At 43.0% G+C, this 20,760-nt stretch overlaps 1 protein-coding gene across 1 annotated transcript; it reads left to right on the top strand.

Moving 5' to 3' along the window:
- The first annotated feature begins 898 nt into the window (after positions 1 to 898).
- Positions 899 to 20,048, top strand: LOC142185254 (cytochrome P450 2G1-like). The gene is made up of 9 exons (XM_075260552.1): positions 899 to 1,084; positions 3,957 to 4,119; positions 6,746 to 6,895; positions 7,957 to 8,117; positions 12,501 to 12,677; positions 13,771 to 13,912; positions 14,823 to 15,010; positions 16,128 to 16,269; positions 19,485 to 20,048. Exons 1-9 carry the CDS (start codon positions 905 to 907, stop codon positions 19,664 to 19,666), a joined length of 1,485 nt encoding a protein of 494 aa, XP_075116653.1. The 5' UTR covers positions 899 to 904; the 3' UTR covers positions 19,667 to 20,048.
- Positions 20,049 to 20,760: the final 712 nt, after the last annotated feature.

Genomic DNA, 20,760 nt, shown 5'->3' with positions numbered 1-20,760 from the left:
TGTAGTTGAGCAAAACTGACTCAGCACTGCTAAGTCTGCATTCGCATAGGAATGCATTGGCCAGCCTTCGGCCAATCAGCGCTGGCTCTGCCGGAGGAGGCGGAGTCTAAGGTCGGACCTGAATGGAGACTGGTGTGGAGCTATCTTAGACTCCGCCTCCTCCAGCAGAGCCAGCGCTGATTGGTCGAGTTCCGTACTCTGGCCAATCAGCACTGGCCAATGCATTTCTATGGGGAAAAGTTAGCTTGCGAAAATCGCAAACTGACAGGGATTTCCATGAAATAAAGTGACTTTTATGCCCCCAGACATGCTTCCCCTGCTGTCCCAGTGTCATTCCAGAGGTGTTGGTATCATTTCCTGGGGTGTCATAGTGGACTTGGTGACCCTCCAGACACGAATTTGGGTTTCCCCCTTAACGAGTTTATGTTCCCCATAGACTATAATGGGGTTCGAAACCCATTCGAACACTCGAACAGTGAGCGGCTGTTCGAATCGAATTTCGAACCTCGAACATTTTAGTGTTCGCTCATCTCTATATACTAATACACTTATTATACACTCAAGCACACATCTATATACTAATACACTTATTATACACTCCTGTGCAGTTTCTTCCGCTCTGTTACATGTATATTACACACTTGCACATTTACACACTCATGCACATATCATACACTTATTTGCAGATGTCTCCAGTATAATTTCACCATTATTTTTGCATTAGACGCCTCGTAGCCTGGAATGTGCCCCCACCAGGGTCCCCCCTCCCCTCTCTCTTCTTGTAAGCACTAGTAGTAGATAAAGGAACAGCCCATGTTGGATTTCGGCCTCTTGGCTCCCGGCCATGTAAACACAGAAGTGGCAGCTCTGCTAGCTGTGATCTCCGGGTCATTTGCGGACAGACATGGAGCCCCTCGGGTGTGGGACGATTCTTCTCTCCGCTGCTCTAGGACTTCTAGTATTTTACTTGCTCTGGTCTCACCTGTATAGGAGGCTCAGGCTTCCCCCAGGTCCGACCCCTCTGCCGCTCATAGGGAACTTGCTGGAGGTCAAAAATGGGCAAATGGCGAAGACTCTGATGGAGGTCAGTGCTTATTGCATCAAAAGATACATTGTATAGTGAACAATTTACATGTTCATAGTCACTGTCACTGGCGGTCTCCATCTGGGGGGCACTTTATGGGGTCTCTCTACAAGGTGATGTATATGAGGATCTGGATAGTCACCTTTGTGGATTATCCTGGAATGTCCTGTATATAAGAATACTATAGGGACTATGGGGCACCCATGAGAACGGGTGCAGATTTCAGGTGTAAGTTACGTCAGATAACTGGTGGGAGTTATGGTGAACTTGTAAATCTGTCAGGTCGGGTCATCCTCACCGTACCCAACCACGATCCCCACCCCAATCCTGCTCAGCCCATTAATCTCTAAAATGAAGGCCCCACATACTGAAGTGGCTAAAAAAAAAAACCCAGAAAAAAAACTGTCACATTTTTTTTCTGTAGCCTTTCCCCTTGTATTCCCCTTCCCTTATTACATCTATAGGATCAGCACTTGCATTTCCGCAGGTATAATTGAAAACCTTTTCCGCAATGTTTTTTTGCACAATGTGTAGCAGTGCTGGCCGTGCGCTCAGCTACTTCGGAGATGCAGCCAAGCTGAGCGCACGGCCAGCACTGTGACACCGGAGAACCGCTGAACCTTGCTGCACACTCAGCTCTGCTGCATTAGAGATGCGCTGAACCATCACATTTTTTTCTGTAGCCTTTCCCGTTGTATTTCCCTTCCCTTGTTACATCTATAGGGACAGCGCTTGCATTTCCGCAGGTATAATTGACAGCCTTTTCCGCAATGTTTTTTTCCCCAATGTCTGGTTGGGATTAACCAGAATCTCATTCACTTTGCTGCTATTGTAAAATGCAATAACGTTGCGTTTCCACAACATGGGGCCACGGTCTTAAGTGGCAAATACGTCAGAAAAGAGACAAAATTTTCACTTTTTTGTCTGAAAACTGATGTTACAAGCTTGTTACATCCCTCCATGTCTATTATGGCTTTCCTCCACTAGCCCCCACGTTGCCCATCCAAAAAAAATCTGTGGAATTTCTGAGAAAAATGCGGCAGAAAAAAAAAACATTCTGCCGCGGTCTTTTCTGCAGCATTTTTGGGCTGCAGCTCACCACGTTGCGGAAACACAGCTTTTTTTGTTGCAGATTTTATTGCAGGTTTTTGAGCCAAATTCAGGATTGATCAGAAGATTGAAGTGTAAGAACTTCCTATATACTTTCCATTCCCATTGTACCAACAAAAAGTGAACTAAATTCACCGAAAAAAACCTGGTGGGCGCACAATCCCTTGTGGATGGAATGACTGAAACCGATACTTGAAATACGGCAACGGTTTATTAAAGGACAAATATGAGAGTAGATAAAATCTACTGATAGATCTGATTTTGGACTTTGATTTGAACAAGATCTGATGAAGGGGTAGGCTTTGTAGCCCAAGGGCCCCAAAACGCGTTATCTACTCTCAAATTTGTCCTTCAATAAACCGTTGCCGTATTTCAAGTATCGGTTTCAGTCATTGCTTCCTATATATTTCCCTTTCCATTTGTAGCCATTCTTAACTTTGGCTCAAAAAAACCACAACAAATTCTGCAACAAAAAAAAGCTGCGTTTCCGCAATGTGAGGCTTTAGCCTTAACCTGTGACAGTATTATGTGTTCCCTGTAAGGTGCTTGTATTTGGCCACAGTATAGTGATATTATTTAGTATGTGTACAGCGGCATTATTCAGTACATGTATGTCAGTATTATTTGTTCCCTGTATGGTGGCAGTATTTCACCATCATATAATGGTATTATTTAGTATATATAGAGCAGCATTATTCAGTGCCTGTATGTCAGTAGTATTTGTTTCATGTATGACGACAGTATAATGGTATTACTTAATATTAGAGATGAGCCGAGTTGAGCACACGGCCAGCACTGCTACACCGTAGATGCAGCCAAGCTGAGCGCACAGCCAGCACTGCTACTTCGGAGAACCGCTGAACCCTGCTGCACACTCAGCTCTGCTGCATCTCAGCAGAGTTGAGTGTGAAGTAGGGTTCAGCACACACTCAGCTCTGCTTTATCTCTGGTGTAGCAGTGCTGAGCGCACGGCCAGCACTGCTACATCTTGGCATAGGAATGCATTGACCAGCATTGATTGGCTGAATGCCATACAGAGTACAGCATTCTGCCAATCAACGCTGGTTCTGCTGGAGGAGGCGGAGTCTAAGATCGGTCCACAGCAGTCTCCATTCTGGTCCAATCTTAGACTCCGCCTCCTCACAGACCAGCCTCCGGCAGAACTAGCATTGATTGGCTGAATGCTGTACTCTGTATGGCATTCGGCCAATCAACGCTGGTCAATGCATTCCTATGGGAAAAAGTCAGCTCCTGCATATCACAAGCTGCCAGGGATTCCGACGTAATACAGTGACTTGAGCTTATTAGATACCCCCAGACATGCTTCCCCTGCTGTCCCAGTTGCATTCCAGGGTGTTGGTATCACTTTCTGGGGTGTCATATTGGACTTGGTGACTCTCCTGAGTCGAATAGTGGTTTCCCCTAAACAAGTATTTATTCCCCATAGACTATAATGGGGTTCGATGTTAGATCGAACAGTCGAGTATTGAGCGGCTACTCGAATCGAACTTCGAACATTTCCCTGTTGGTTCATCTCCACTTATTATGCCTCTGGCAGTATTCAGTACCTGTATGTCAGTATTATTCATTCATGGTGTGATATTATTATTACACTTGTGATGTTTTTTCCATTGTGGTTTTTATTTCTGTCTCCCAATCTAAGTATTGTACATCACTGCTCTGTCTGTAGTCACTACACAAGCTGTTGCCCCCATAAAAGTTCAATATGAAACCTAAGACATCTCATGTGACTTCTTTGCAGCTTGGTAAGAAGTACGGCTCTGTATACACCTTTTATTTTGGGCTGCACCCTGTGGTTGTGTTCTGTGGCTATGAAGCTGTCAAAGAGGCTTTGGTGGATCATGGAGAAGACTTCATAGGTCGGGGCCGACAGCCCACAGTGGACAGAGTCTTCCAAGGATATGGTAAGTATTTGCTTCATACAAGACATAGATAAAGTTGTAACATGTTCAGTCGGCAGTCTTCACACTGTCAGGTAGTGCCGGAGCACAAATCCTCCTCACTGCTGCCCCCGCTTGGTCAAAGTCACCTGTTAAACTATCACAATATTCTTTATAAAGACACAGTCCCGGCCGTACATCAGTGCTGGGCGAGGTCGCGTATTAGGGCAGGATAAGCGGAAACGGATAAGAATCAGTCTCTTATACACATTGTAATAACATATTTGTATCCTGAGTCGCTCCATATAAGAGCAGGAGACAGAAACAGAATATATAGGAAAGGAGAGTCCAGAAAAGTAATCCAGGAAACAGAACAGTAATCCAGGAAAGTATAATCCAGAAAAGTAATCCAGGAACGTAGAGTACAGAAAAGTAATCCAAGAAAGTAGAGTCCAGAAAAGTAATCCAAGAAACAGAAAAGTAATCCAAGAAAGTAGAGTTCAGAAAAGTAATCCAGGAAAGTAGAGTCCAGAAAAGTAATCCAGGAAAGTAGAGTCCAGAAAAGTAATCCAAAAAAGTAGAGTCCAGAAAAGTAATCCAAGAAACAGAAAAGTAATCCAAGAAAGTAGAGTTCAGAAAAGTAATCCAGGAAAGTAGAGTCCAGAAAAGTAATACAGGAAAGTAGAGTCCAGAAAAGTAATCCAGGAAAGTAGAGTCCAGAAAAGTAATACAGGAAAGTAGAGTCCAGAAAAGTAAACCAAGAAAGTGGAGTCCAGAAAAGAAATCCAGGAAAGTAGAGTCCAGAAGAGTAATCCAGGAAAGTAGAAAAAGGAGGCACATAAAGAGACTTCTATGGTATGTGACACAGATGGAAGACACATTCCAATAGAAATCACTGAATATTAGAAAAATTAAAAACATTTGAAAGAACTAAATCATGTAACAGAATGTCTAAAGGTAACCAAGTGGCACAGCCATGATGGACACCGAGGGGTTAATAGGTCCCCAAAATCCTCCAGAAAACAATAACGTGTATCTTATCAACTAAACAGAAGTGAATGACATGAACTAAAGCAAAGATTGTAATTGTGTTATCCAGACACTATGTCTCATAGAGACAATGAACCACAAGTAATATACAGGCAGCTTGGTTGTCTTATAGCGCTGGAGTCCTGGGTGCGAATCCAGCCAAGGACATCATCTGCGAGGAGTTTGTACGTTCTCCCCGTGTTTGGTGGGATTACTCCTCGTCCTCCGGTCTCTTCCCACATTTTATAGACTTTCTGATAGAGAATGTAGATTGTGTAGTAGGGACAGCGCAATCTCCATAACAGGCTGCGGAATACGATGGTGCCATATACGTAACAGAAACAATTAAGTAAATACTAATAATAGGTGACACATTTTACTATTGGGAAGCGGCACCGGCGAATGATCTTTATAGATGTCATCGGTTCCTAAGAAGATAAAAAGTGACAACCAAAGTGGCTATTACTTCTACCAAAATGACCTCGACATCATATTATAAAATAGAATAACATTGTAGCATAGTGACATACTGTATATATATATATATAATAAGATATTGTTCTGTGTAGAATACCCCTTTAAATGATGCAGCCTCCCTGGTATGAGGTCCCATTATTGGAGTCATCATAAGACGTGGCAGCTTGGTGAGAGTTCTGGCAAATAGTAACTAGGGTTGAGTGATCGTGTTCGGAAAAGATTGGATTCCGATCAGCGATCGAGAAAATTTCACGATCGCGATCGGAATTCCGAACACGATCTTTTTAGGTGGGATCGAGATCGTTGATTATTTCCCACAATGCTTTGCTACTGGCCAAGCATTGTGGGAAAAGCTAACAATGTTAGCCTTCACACTGAGTATACGCTCCGCTCATTCTGAGCGGAGTGTATACTCAGTGTGAAGGCTCCGCTGCGGTTCCATAGGAATGAATGGAAGCAGCTGACACAACCCCCTGCGTGCTGGCTGCGTCCATTCATTCTAATGGGAGACTAGCTAATAGCTACTTACCTGCAGAGATGGCTGATCCAGTGCCTGATGTTCTTGTTCTTCTTCGCCTCGCTGTCCCCGCCTCCCAGGTTAGTGTTAAAGACCTAGGAAGAAGGTGGGGCTTGTGGCTTAGGAGAGTGTGGGCGGGTACAGGGCAGAGAGATGTGACGTCTCCCCTCTCAGTACCCGCCCACACTCTCCTAACCTGGGAGTCGGGGGCAGCGAGGCGAAGAAGAACGAGAACACCGGGCACTGGAGCAGCCATCTCTGCAGGTAAGTGGACACCAGGGGGGACTAAGTAGCCAGAGAATTGAAAAAATATCCTCTGGGTACTTAGTGATTAAAAAAATCACTACACAGCGTGGATTCTAACAATTAAGCCGTTCAGTTGTTAGATTCCATGCTGTATAGTGAATAGGATTGCTTTTAAAATCCGATCTCCGATTAGTAAAAAAAAAACCATTGACTTGCATTGGGATCGGAATTGGCATCGAGATCGGGTTTGAATGAAAAATGATCGGAAATCGGATTTCAAAATCGATCCTGAAAAGTCAAGATCGGCTCAACCCTAAAGAAGACACTCATCTTCATCTTCATCTTCGTCATCATCATCATCTACATCGTTGCTGTTTTCAGGTCTAATCGCAAGTGAAGGCAGTCGTTGGCGGCAGCTCAAGCGTTTCACTCTCACCACGCTGAAATCTTTTGGCGTTGGTAAGAGAACCATTGAGGACAGGATTAAGGAGGAATGCCACTCCCTGGTGGAAGAGCTGACGTCGTACAACGGTAAGTTACTGCCCCCCTGTACGTTCCATCATATACCGCTCTCTTTGGCACATACGTAGAAGATATTGGAAAGGCATCTAAGTTCTGTATTGTTGCTTATAGGAGAGGCCGATGTTATAAACCTCATGTACGGTAGCTGACATATAAACCATTTATAAGAGGGTTCTTAAGGACTATGACAGTGAGCTCTCTTCTTAGGACAGTGACATCACATGACCATTGGTAAGGTTGGAGCTAAAACCAGGACCAGAAGTCAAGAAGGATCCCCGGTCACCCTCAATGGAACTGGATAAACTTCTCTGATCTTGTTTGATGGCCGGCAGTTTGTGCATAGTAAATGTATTCCCCCTGCCCTCTGGTGCACTGAATGAGAAGATTTACGTAACGTAGCCTTCCACTGTCAGAAAGGAGAACGTTAAATCCTTTCATAGTAAAGCAGTTGGTCAGCAGCATAGAGTCAATGAGGGATTCTGTGGGTGAGGCTATGGCTCAGAAGGGGAAGGAGTACCGTGTTGGGGTATGGGAATGATAGGAAGCTTGTGCGCACAGACATGTTGTTAATCAGTCTTTATGGTGGTCTGGGCCAGACAGAGAAGAAAAGGGGGAGGTAAATGATGCTACAATGTAAGAATGGGACACAGTGGTTGTGAAGAGAAGTTGTGCAGGAGACTCAAACTGAGCTTGTGTAACAGCCCATAGTCCTGAGTCAAGTAAGAGGGACTGTGATGCAATACCAAGAACATCCACTATACAATGTATGGCGCTGTGCTTGGTAAGTAGTGAAGAGGCCACAACAATCAGTCTCATAGCCCCAGGAAACTCCTTTATTAAGTCACATTCTGCAACCTGAACAGAAAACAGTGCCCCCTGCCTACAGGTCATGTGTGGTATTGCAGTTTAGTTCCAATCACTGTATTCCAGCTGACACAGTCTACGCAAAGCCCCAACCACAGCCTTGGTTTACTAATACTCCTCTAATATCACACTAGATAGACACGGATATCCTATATGAAGAGTTACAAAGCAGAAGGTGAAATCTGCCATGTTATCTCTCTTTACAGGGCGAGAGTGTGACCCAGCCATAATCATCTCCAAAGCCGTATCCAATGTCATCAGCTCAGTCGTGTTTGGCAGTCGCTTCCACTACAATGATCCCAAGTTCCATAGAATGCTGGATATTTTTTATGAGACGTTTGAGCTCATGAGCTCCACCTGGGGGCAGGTACGATAACAAAAATACCTTAATTTTATAGTTTTTAGACCTTCAATGAGTTTACCAACCAAATCCTAAGTAACTGGCGTTAGATATTCATTGGCCATTGGCTCCTTCCATTACAGATGTCTCCTTCCATTATAGATGTCTCCTTCCTATACAGATGTCTCCTTCCTATACAGATGTCTCCTTCCTATACAGATGTCTCCTTCCTATATGGATGTCTCCTTCCTATACAGATGTCTCCTTCCATTATAGATGTCTCCTTCCATTACAGCTATCTCCTTCCTATACAGATGTCTCCTTCCATTACAGATGTCTCCTTCCATTACAGATGTCTCCTTCCTATACAGATGTCTCCTTCCTATACAGATGTCTCCTTCCTATACAGATGTCTCCTTCCTATACAGATATCTCCTTCCTATACAGATGTCTCCTTCCATTATAGATGTCTCCTTCCTATACAGATGTCTCCTTCCATTATAGATGTCTCCTTCCTATACAGATGTCTCCTTCCATTACAGATGTCTCCTTCCTATACAGATATCTCCTTCCTATACAGATATCTCCTTCCTATACAGATGTCTCCTTCCATTATAGATGTCTCCTTCCATTACAGATGTCTCCTTCCTATACAGATGTCTCCTTCCTATACAGATGTCTCCTTCCTATACAGATGTCTCCTTCCTATACAGATGTCTCCTTCCTATACAGATGTCTCCTTCCATTATAGATGTCTCCTTCCATTACAGATGTGTCCTTCCTATACAGATATCTCCTTCCTTTATGGATGTCTCCTTCCTATACAGATGTCTCCTTCCATTATAGATGTCTCCTTCCATTATGGATGTCTCCTTCCATTATAGATGTCTCCTTCCATTATGGATGTCTCCTTCCTATACAGATGTCTCCTTCCATTATAGATGTCTCCTTCCTATACAGATGTCTCCTTCCTATACAGATGTCTCCTTCCATTATAGATGTCTCCTTCCATTACAGATGTCTCCTTCCTATACAGATATTTCCTTCCTATACAGATGTCTCCTTCCTATACGGATGTCTCCTTCCTATACAGATGTCTCCTTCCATTACAGATGTCTCCTTCCATTATAGATGTCTCCTTCCTATACGGATGTCTCCTTCCATTACAGATGTATCCTTCCTATACAGATATCTCCTTCCTTTATGGATGTCTCCTTCCTATACAGATGTCTCCTTCCATTATGGATGTCTCCTTCCTTTATGGATGTCTCCTTCCTATACAGATGTCTCCTTCCATTATGGATGTCTCCTTCCTATACAGATGTCTCCTTCCATTATAGATATCTCCTTCCATTATGGATGTCTCCTTCCATTACAGATGTCTCCTTCCTATACAGATATTTCCTTCCTATACAGATGTCTCCTTCCTATACAGATATTTCCTTCCTATACAGATGTCTCCTTCCTATACGGATGTCTCCTTCCATTACAGATGTCTCCTTCCTATACAGATGTCTCCTTCCATTACAGATGTCTCCTTCCATTATAGATGTCTCCTTCCTATACAGATGTCTCCTTCCTATACAGATGTCTCCTTCCTATACAGATGTCTCCTTCCATTATAGATGTCTCCTTCCTATACAGATGTCTCCTTCCATTACAGATGTCTCCTTCCTATACAGATGTCTCCTTCCATTACAGATGTCTCCTTCCTATACAGATATTTCCTTCCTATACAGATGTCTCCTTCCTATACAGATGTCTCCTTCCTATACAGATGTCTCCTTCCATTACAGATGTCTCCTTCCTATACAGATGTCTCCTTCCTATACAGATGTCTCCTTCCTATACAGATGTCTCCTTCCATTACAGATGTCTCCTTCCTATACAGATGTCTCCTTCCTATACAGATGTCTCCTTCCATTACAGATGTCTCCTTCCATTATAGATATCTCCTTCCTATACAGATGTCTCCTTCCTATACAGATGTCTCCTTCCATTACAGATGTCTCCTTCCTATACAGATGTCTCCTTCCATTACAGATGTCTCCTTCCTATACAGATGTCTCCTTCCTATACAGATGTCTCCTTCCATTACAGATGTCTCCTTCCATTACAGATATTTCCTTCCATTACAGATGTCTCCTTCCTATACAGATATTTCCTTCCATTACAGATGTCTCCTTCCTATACAGATGTCTCCTTCCATTATGGATGTCTCCTTCCTATACAGATATCTCCTTCCATTATGGATGTCTCCTTCCTATACAGATGTCTCCTTCCATTATAGATGTCTCCTTCCTATACAGATGTCTCCTTCCATTACAGATGTCTCCTTCCATTACAGCTATCTCCTTCCTATACAGATGTCTCCTTCCATTACAGATATTTCCTTCCATTACAGATGTCTCCTTCCTATACAGATATTTCCTTCCTATACAGATGTCTCCTTCCTATACGGATGTCTCCTTCCATTACAGATGTCTCCTTCCATTATAGATGTCTCCTTCCTATACGGATGTCTCCTTCCATTACAGATGTATCCTTCCTATACAGATGTCTCCTTCCTATACAGATATCTCCTTCCTTTATGGATGTCTCCTTCCTATACAGATGTCTCCTTCCATTATGGATGTCTCCTTCCTTTATGGATGTCTCCTTCCTATACAGATGTCTCCTTCCATTATGGATGTCTCCTTCCTATACAGATGTCTCCTTCCATTATAGATATCTCCTTCCATTATGGATGTCTCCTTCCATTACAGATGTCTCCTTCCTATACAGATATTTCCTTCCTATACAGATGTCTCCTTCCTATACGGATGTCTCCTTCCATTACAGATGTCTCCTTCCTATACAGATGTCTCCTTCCATTACAGATGTCTCCTTCCATTATAGATGTCTCCTTCCTATACAGATGTCTCCTTCCATTACAGATGTCTCCTTCCTATACAGATATTTCCTTCCTATACAGATGTCTCCTTCCTATACAGATGTCTCCTTCCATTACAGATGTCTCCTTCCTATACAGATGTCTCCTTCCTATACAGATGTCTCCTTCCATTATAGATGTCTCCTTCCTATACAGATGTCTCCTTCCATTACAGATGTCTCCTTCCTATACAGATGTCTCCTTCCTATACAGATGTCTCCTTCCATTACAGATGTCTCCTTCCATTATAGATATCTCCTTCCTATACAGATGTCTCCTTCCATTACAGATATTTCCTTCCATTACAGATGTCTCCTTCCTATACAGATATTTCCTTCCATTACAGATGTCTCCTTCCTATACAGATGTCTCCTTCCTATATGGATGTCTCCTTCCTATACAGATGTCTCCTTCCATTATAGATGTCTCCTTCCATTATGGATGTCTCCTTCCTATACAGATATCTCCTTCCATTATGGATGTCTCCTTCCTATACAGATGTCTCCTTCCATTATAGATGTCTCCTTCCTATACAGATGTCTCCTTCCTATACAGATGTCTCCTTCCATTACAGATATTTCCTTCCATTACAGATGTCTCCTTCCTATACAGATGTCTCCTTCCATTATGGATGTCTCCTTCCTATACAGATATCTCCTTCCATTATGGATGTCTCCTTCCTATACAGATGTCTCCTTCCTATACGGATGTCTCCTTCCATTACAGATGTCTCCTTCCTATACAGATGTCTCCTTCCATTACAGATGTCTCCTTCCATTATAGATGTCTCCTTCCTATACGGATGTCTCCTTCCATTACAGATGTCTCCTTCCTATACAGATATCTCCTTCCTTTATGGATGTTTCCTTCCTATACAGATGTCTCCTTCCATTATGGATGTCTCCTTCCTTTATGGATGTCTCCTTCCTATACAGATATCTCCTTCCATTATGGATGTCTCCTTCCTATACAGATGTCTCCTTCCATTATAGATATCTCCTTCCTATACAGATGTCTCCTTCCATTATAGATATCTCCTTCCTATACAGATATCTCCTTCCATTATGGATGTCTCCTTCCATTACAGATGTCTCCTTCCTATACAGATGTCTCCTTCCTATACAGATGTCTCCTTCCATTATGGATGTCTCCTTCCTATACAGATGTCTCCTTCCTATACAGATGTCTCCTTCCTATACAGATGTCTCCTTCCATTACAGATGTCTCCTTCCATTATGGATGTCTCCTTCCTATACAGATGTCTCCTTCCTATACAGATGTCTCCTTCCTATACAGATGTCTCCTTCCTATACGGATGTCTCCTTCCTATACGGATGTCTCCTTCCTATACGGATGTCTCCTTCATATACGGATGTCTCCTTCCGTTACCCATATCTTCTTCCTTACTGTTCCATCTGTTATCAAGCTTTGTTATCTCTTTCCTGTTACCTAGTTGAATAGATGTTTCCTTGTTGCAGGTACAAGACGTAATCCCAATGATAATGAACCACATCCCCGGACCCCACCAGAAAATCACCACATTATTGGAAGAGCTCAATGATTTTGTCGCTGAGCGAGTGAAACTGAACAAAGAAACGTTAGATCCTGAGAATCCCAGGGATTACATCGACTGCTTCCTCCTGAAAATGCAAGAGGTAGACAAACAGAAAGAGATGGAAAGTTCTGGATAATGTAGATTGATTTCATTGACTAAGTCGCAAAAGTGTTGGGTGAAGGTGACGGTGTAGATATTGCGTACATGGATTACAGCAAGGCCTTTGATATAGTGGCTTTTAAAGAGCTGATAAATTATTGAACATTGGATTAGTTCCAGGATAGTTCAATAGATTCATGGATAGCTGTTGAATAGATAGGATGCTTGTCTGTATAGCTAGAGGTATAACCAGTAGGGTGCTGGGCTGTATAGTTAGAGGTATAACCAGTAGCATGATCAGCTGTATAGCTAGAGATATAACCAGTAGGATGCTCTGTTGTATAGCTAGAGGAATAACCAGTAGGATGTTCTTCTCTATTACTAGAGGTATAAACAGTAGGACGCTGGGCTGTATAGCTAGAGGTATAACCAGTAGGATGCTCAGCTGTATAGCTAGAGGCATAAGCAGTAGGATGATCAGCTGTATAGCTAGAGATATAACCAGTAGGATGCTGGGCTGTATTACTAGAGATATAACAAGTAGGAGGCTGGGCTGTATAGCTAGAGGTATAACCAGTAGGATGCTCAGCTGTATAGCTAGAAGCATAAGCAGTAGGATGATCAGCTGTATAGCTAGAGATATAACCAGTAGGATGCTGGGCTGTATTACTAGAGATATAACAAGTAGGAGGCTGGGCTGTATAGCTAGAGGTATAACCAGTAGGATGCTCAGCTGTATAGAAAGAGGTATAACTAGTAGTTGTCTTGTCAATAACAGTTTGTGAAGGATTGCCATGACTTGGCCTATGTATCTGCCTATTAGACCCCTATTCCCTAAGATATTGATAAGAGTCAATCAGTAAATCCCATGTATCCTAGAATGAGGCTGGTCAGGATAGAACTCTACTATTTCTAGAACTCTTTCTGGCATTTCTAGTAATTTCTAGAATCTTCAGGACCTCCTTACATTGTCTTAGATATAGTCATATTTACTGTCTCACCCCCACTATCGGCTTTCCGGGCTGATTCTACACATTGGCTGTACAGAATACATGACATGGACTTCTGAAATCTGATTTTGTTTGCTTTTCTAGGAGAAGGACAATCCTGAGTCAGAGTTTCACCTGAGGAACCTAATTCTTACCCTGAACAATCTGTTCTTTGCCGGTGGTGAGACCGTGGCCACAACTTTAAAACATGGAATTCTTGTTCTCCTCCGGTATCCAGATATACAAGGTGTGTAGACAAGTCCAGAATCCTGAACAGAGTAAAAAGACTAAAATATTAGTGGCCTATGTGTAGGACTGGTTACCAATATCTGATCAGTGTCAGCCCAGCGCAGCGCTACACATATAGTTGTGGCAGTGTCTGGTACTACAGCGTGCAAGTAAGTGACTAAGTACAACCAAATGTGAACATTAAAAGTGACACAAAGCTGGAAGACATTGGCGGCCTTCATTTCACTTATAAGTTGGGGTTCGGTGAGTTGAGCCCCAATCAATCAGATATTCATGGCCTATTTTGAAGGGGTTGTCCAGGATTTAGAGGGGTGGCCATATTTGGTGTAAAACTAAAAAAAAGACCAGATTCAGTTACTCACCTCTCCCATGTGCTCCATTGTCCTGTCCTGTTCCCTTTTCTCTCACGTGCCGGGACTCATCACATCGGAAGCGGCGAGGCTCACTGACCGGTGAGACCAAACACTGACCTTGGCAGCCACTGAGGTACCGATGGTGTAACTCACATACATCACTAGCTCCTTACCAACAGCCGATGAGGCTACAGATTGTCTCAGTGGTCATGTGGGCATCTTCAGTTCTGGTTTGGCCATTGCTGAAGATAAGTGTCTCCACCTTTCTGTCCTTGGCCAAAAACAAAATTAGCGTATTCTATCGCTCTCCATAGCGCTCCATGAGCTGATGGATCTACAACCATTGGCCGACCACTGGTGAATATTTGTTTAGAAGCTTTGGGCAGGAGCGACCACTATAGGAAAACGCTGGTAACACATGACCCCATTGTAATGTATACAGTACGCAGTGATATTTTGCAGGGGGGGGGAGTTATATTTTGCAGAGGCTGCCCCTTTAATCTTCATTGTGATTGGGTTTAAAATTGAAAATGAACTTTTCTTATTATTTTTCAGCCAAGATACATGAAGAAATAGATGATATCATTGGACGGGATCGGCAGCCAAACATTGACGACCGGAGCCAGATGCCGTATACAGACGCTGTCATCCATGAGATCCAGAGATTCAGTAATGTCATCCCCATGAACGCCCCCCATTCTGCTACCAGAGACACCGTCTTTAGAGGATATACAATTCCAAAGGTATCAGATGAAATGATTCTGAGAACTCTGAAGATCTGGGAGATGATGATACAATCTGGAACAAAACCACTGGGTGGCGACACCTACCATGTTTCTTTGAAAATAAGCTGGGGCCAATGGAGACAGGACCCGGGGGCAGTTGACAATGCTTTGAGGAAGGGGATCCCATCTACAATGCCTGCGATCAGAGTGGACACTGATCGTGGGCATTAGCTCCAGGTCTCTGCTGTACATTACAGCGGATACTCAATACAATAGCTAGGATGGCCACTCTGCAGCAGAATGCCCACCATCATTCACCGCAATTGTATGGCAGATGTTGGGAAGGGGTTCAACCCAACTGTACCTAGGGCTTATTTTTGGAGTAGGGCTTATATTTTAAGCCTATTCCGAAAAACTGGAAAATCTAGCTAGTGCTTATTTTTGTAGATGCACATAGGATATAATATCACAAAATCACATTGTCTTGAAAAGCTGATAATCTCATGACACAAATGTCTAGATGTTGTGTTGACACATGCAGAGAGCCATCTCTTAGGACAAGGTGGTGCAGAATAAAAGGCAGAGTTGACTTTGAGGTCACTTGAGGTCTCTTATATTGATATAGGCTCGCCATTGTCAACCATGAATGCCATAGGGATGAAAACTCAGGATATTGATTTAGTGTGACTGAGCCGCAGAGTGCTGAAATATCTGATGCTACGTAGGTCTGCCTAGTCATATGGCCACAGCTTTGTTATTACATTATACTAAACAGACATACAGTGTAAGGAGTTAAAGGGGTTGTCCACTTTGCATTACTTCTGATCTCTACAAGGCTTCCGTGAAGCTGATCAGAGGATTTCCTGCTACTTGGGTGAATTCTGTTCTGTGGGGAGAAGTGTTTGATTCCCCTGCAGCACCTCCACAGGAGAAAGTAAGTATTACATTTCTCCATTGAAATCAAAGGGCTTTCCATTTAATGCCTGGATCTTTAGTCCTCCAGGGAGACTCTTTGCAGTTGCTCTCTACGAATGGATTAGTCGAAATTTTTGTTCACCGATTCTTAGAAAATGTATATTGATCCTGAATTCTAGATTGTAATAAATGTATGTCTCTTCTTATTTTCCTATCCTAGGGTACCGGAGTCTGTGCCCTGCTGTGTTCTGTACTGGAGGATCCAAACTATTTTGCTACCCCAGATAAATTTAACCCAAACCATTTCTTGGATTCTGAAGGAAAACTTAAGAGAAGTGAAGCGTTTGCCCCGTTTTCTTTAGGTAAGATCAGAAATCCACAACACTAGAGATTTCTTAGAAGAGTATATCACATATGGACAGTATAAGGCCACGTTCATACAGAGTGTAATTGTTGCAGATTTGAGTTGTGGAATTGGGCGTCCAGGTACCCCAAGATGGCGCAGCTTCTCCCTACATTTCTGATATCTATGAACCTATTTGAGCCCCATTGTTGCATTTTGATAGATAAGAAGAATTTTGTAAAGAGATTGCAGAAACAATTTGTCATAAACACAAACTATATTACACAAATCACATTCCGTAAATACAAAAATCTACTAAAATTTAGGTGCGCCCATCAATTATTTTATACTTATACAATCATGTGGGTGCACAAAATGCGCATTTTGCATTAGCAGAGTGATTTTTTTGGTCACACACAATGTGCCACATTTATCACGTGTTTTTGACACTTTTCTGAATTAACCATAAAAAGGACATGGTCTTATTGAAATGGGTGTGGTTTCACAGAAAAAGTGGGTGTGGCCTAACTTGCTCCACAAATGTATCGATAACTTTTGAAGCAACTAATAGGAGGTGTAAACGTAGATGTGTCAGTAAGTATAATCCACCAAATGTATCGAACATCAGACACTGATACATCTGGTGAAGTTTAACCCCTTAGCGACACAGCATATAATCACACGTCTTGGCCACCATTGTCTTACCTACCATGGATGTAGTATTACGTCCTGTGTCACCCTGCTCCATTACTACTGGTCGGAGCCGAGCTCCGATCAAGGTTTTAGTTTTGTAGATGCCGCAGTCAAACACGACCACGGCTTCTAAGGGTTTCCGCTACAACGTTACAATCATGTCTCATTAAACCCCAAACACCTCCCCTCACCCTGCCCCACGTAGTGTGATTGGTGGCCCGGGTCTGACCAGTGACCTGACATGCCTGGTTGACCCTCCCATAATGGGAGAAAGTTATAGGTTCCTAGCTTTCTGTATACACTGCAGTACACATGTATGGCAGTATATACTACTAAACCAGTGATCAGAACATCAGTCCTCTAGTGGGACATTAAGAAAATAAAAAAGTGGGATAACCCACTTAATAGTTTTAGGAGTACGTGTCTCTGATGCCACAAAGTCGGTGTAACGTATTGGGCACTAGAATGGCATATTTCCATAAAAATTTCAATTTTCACTTTGTACATTCATGTCTGGGCAGCCTTCTTAGGCTCAAAATGATGATAACCATTGAGAAATACCTTGAGGGGTGTCGTTTTCAAAATGGGGTCACTTTTCACTTTAGAGGAGCTTCCATTGTCCTGGTTCTTTACAGGCTGTTTACAACCACATATTGGATGATTATGTAGACAATCTGTTTTCCCTTAGTCCCAACAGCAGCACAAGGCTCGTATTGTGCCGCTGGTGGGACGACAGGGAAAGGGTGTTCCCGTGTTCAGGAGGAATTGGGACAAACTGTGTTTTTTATCTTTTTTAACCCATTGCAAAAATCAAACATTGGGACTAAATGAACCGTTTATTGGTAAGAAAGTAATTTGTAATTTTTACGTTCCAATGCCAATAGAATCTGTGAAGCAGCTGTAAGGCCGATATCTCATCCTATCCCTAGAGGGGTGCAGTTTTCAAAATGGGGTCACTTTTTGGGAGAGTCCATTGTACTGGTACTGTAGGGGCTCTTCATGTATAAATTTTCCATTATTCCTCTTCGGAAAATAAAAAATTTGGGGCTAAATTGACAATTTATTTTTTAAAAAAAGTAATTTTTCATGTTCACATCTCAGTGTTAGTAAAATCTGTGAAACAGCTGTAGGGTCACAATGCTGACTGTAACCCTTGACATTTTGAAAATTGTGATTTTTTTTCCCCAAAACATTGATCAATGTTTACCACTAACATGAAGTACAAAGTGTCCCGAATAAAACAATCGTACAATCACTTGTGTAAGGTGAAGCGCCTCAAAGTTATTGCCCTATACAGTGACAAATGTCAGGTTTGAATAATGAGGCCGCGTCCTTACGGGGTTAAGTTTGCCAAGTAGACAGTGTGAGTAACTGGGCCAATGTGCGCTGCATTACAAAATGTGTAACATCTTCCAAATAACACAAGATACAACTCCGTGTGATACAATATCATTCTGTGCCGCAAATCGGCTGGTGGATTTCTGCTCTCGGTGCGTTGCTGATATTCTACCTACTGCCGTTTGTTTCATTGTGATTTTGTGTTTCTCTGGGCGCAAAAAAATACATTGTGGGTGGCAACAATGTGACAAAATGAACTTGTGACACCCAAATCGTATTTAAAGGGATTCTACCATTAAAGCAACTTTTTTTTCTAATTACCACGTCGGAATAGCCTTAAGAAAGGCTATTCGTCTCCTACCTGTAGATGTGGTGTCCATCGCGCCGTTCCTTAGAAATACCGGTACTTACTGGTATGCTAATGAGGTCTCGGCAGCAATGGGGGCGTCCTTCTTCTTCATCTGCCTCCTCCCCTTGTCTGTCGTCTTCTTTCTTCATCATGTCTGATGCCTGCGCAGTCAGCTCTGAGACCCTGTTAGAGCCGACTGCGCATGCCGGCCGGCGGCCATATTTCCAAGGCTGCAATTGCGCGCATGTGCAGTACGCTCTTCACATCTTCGCCGAACAGAGTGTACTGCGCATGCTCAGTAAGGTCCGTACAGCCCTCCGACGCCTGGATGAGGTCACTCGCGTGTCGGAGGGCTGTACAGACCTTACTGAGTATGCGCAGTACACTCTGGCGAAGACGTGAGGAGCGTACTGCGCATGTGCACAATTGCAACCTTTAAAATATGGCCGCCGGCCGGCAGAGCTGACTGCGCAGGCATCAGACATGATGAAGAAGGAAGACGACAGACAAGGGGAGGAGGCAGATGAAGAAGAAGGACGCCCCCATTGCTGCCGAGACCTCATTAGCATACTGGTAAGTACTGGTATTTCTAAGGAACGGCGCGACGGAGACCACATCTACAGGTAGGAGACGAATTGCCTTTCTTAAGGCTATTCTGACATGGTAATTAAAAAAAAGTTGCTTTAGTGGTAGAATCCCTTTAAGTAAGTCCTGAATTGTTTTGCTGTTTCTCATGACTTACATGTCATTGTAAAAAACTTCTAAAATCTGCGGGAAACAATAGACAAATCGGAGGATACCAGAGGAGGCTTTTGTAGACTTTGTATAAAATCTTTTCTCCTTTCTTCTTCTAGGGAAGAGATTGTGTCTTGGAGAAGGTTTGGCTCGCATGGAGCTCTTCCTGTTTTTCACGTCTATTCTCCAGAATTTTGTGCTGACCTCAGAGACTCGGTTCACAGACTCCGATATTTACCCCAGAATGACTGGATTTGCTAATGTTCCCATTCCTTATCGGATGGCATTTGTGTCACGTTGACTGTGATATTAGTTGAAGACCATTGACCTCCGACACACTTGAAGCTTTGGGTCCAGATACTGCGAGGAGCAGATTAGCTTGTTAGGTCCTTGTCTTCATTGTCACTGTTGCTTTTAGTTGGCTGTACTCTATATTATCTTAAAGGTGTTGGATCCTGGATACACCATTGCTTGCTGATTGGTTGGATTCCTACAAATTACAAGAACAGGGTCTGGTGTTTTGTCTGCACTGAGCCCCTTCTGTCTGGATGCTTTGAGGAGTGAGAATGGGGTAAATGCCTGGATGGCTGCGCTGCTCCCTGTAATTCCGAGGCCCCTCACATTGCCCCCCACCATTCAGCAAGTGATAGGATATTCTAAGGACCTGCCATCACCTTCACAGAATAACCCTTTACATTTTTGGAACTTTCATTATAAGCTTCGCTGAACATTAGTTACAAATGGTAACCTTGTTTTTTGTGTTATATACAACATAATAAAGGAATATCATGGACACATTGTAAGAGTCTTAAAAGGGTTTTCTGGGGACTCGCATGACTACCTGTGAGATTGGTGGAGGAGGAGACAGAGAGGCCCGGGAAGTAAAGCAACCCTGGAGGCGGAAGGCCAATTTGTATCACATGACCCGGGATTGTGATGTAGCTGGAACTCCGAGGTCCATCAGCTGCAATATCCAAGGATAGTTAAGTAAATTAACAGTTCCTGGACAACCTCTTCAAAATGGACTTTTCACCACCTCCAACAAGTCCAGGTCTTTACATATTTTAATAGACACGGCTCCGCTGATTCCAGCATAGTTCTTTTTTTTTCTCTAGCCCCCACCATTCCTGAGCAGTCAATGCTGTTATCTTTGGTATCTGTTATGTTATTAGGTCTCTGCATTGTCAGGTGGGCGGGGTCAGGCAGGGGCAGACAAGGGAATATGATTTTGAGCTCCGATACTGGCTGGCTATGATGAAAACACTGAATCACACACTCCGGCCTGACACCGCCCACCTGGCATTACAATGCTTTTATAGCACATCAAGCATCAAAACTAATGGTGGATGCTAAAGAGACAATTCCAACTGTGCTGCGGAGCAGTGACTAATAAGA

The sequence above is a fragment of the Leptodactylus fuscus genome, chromosome 11 (genome assembly GCF_031893055.1).
Source record: "Leptodactylus fuscus isolate aLepFus1 chromosome 11, aLepFus1.hap2, whole genome shotgun sequence".
NCBI classification, from domain to species: domain Eukaryota; kingdom Metazoa; phylum Chordata; class Amphibia; order Anura; family Leptodactylidae; genus Leptodactylus; species Leptodactylus fuscus.
This window is presented reverse-complemented; position numbering and strand designations above follow the sequence as displayed.

What these genes read in the sequence shown, in the direction of transcription:
- LOC142185254 (XM_075260552.1), top strand. Translation starts at nt 905, where the DNA reads ATGGAGCCCCTCGGGTGTGGGACGATTCTTCTCTCCGCTGCTCTAGGA. An exon ending in TGGCGAAGACTCTGATGGAG is followed by an intron (nt 1,085 to 3,956) that starts GTCAGTGCTTAT and finishes ACTTCTTTGCAG; the next exon opens with CTTGGTAAGAAGTACGGCTC. An exon ending in GTTTGCCCCGTTTTCTTTAG is followed by an intron (nt 16,270 to 19,484) that starts GTAAGATCAGAA and finishes TTCTTCTTCTAG; the next exon opens with GGAAGAGATTGTGTCTTGGA.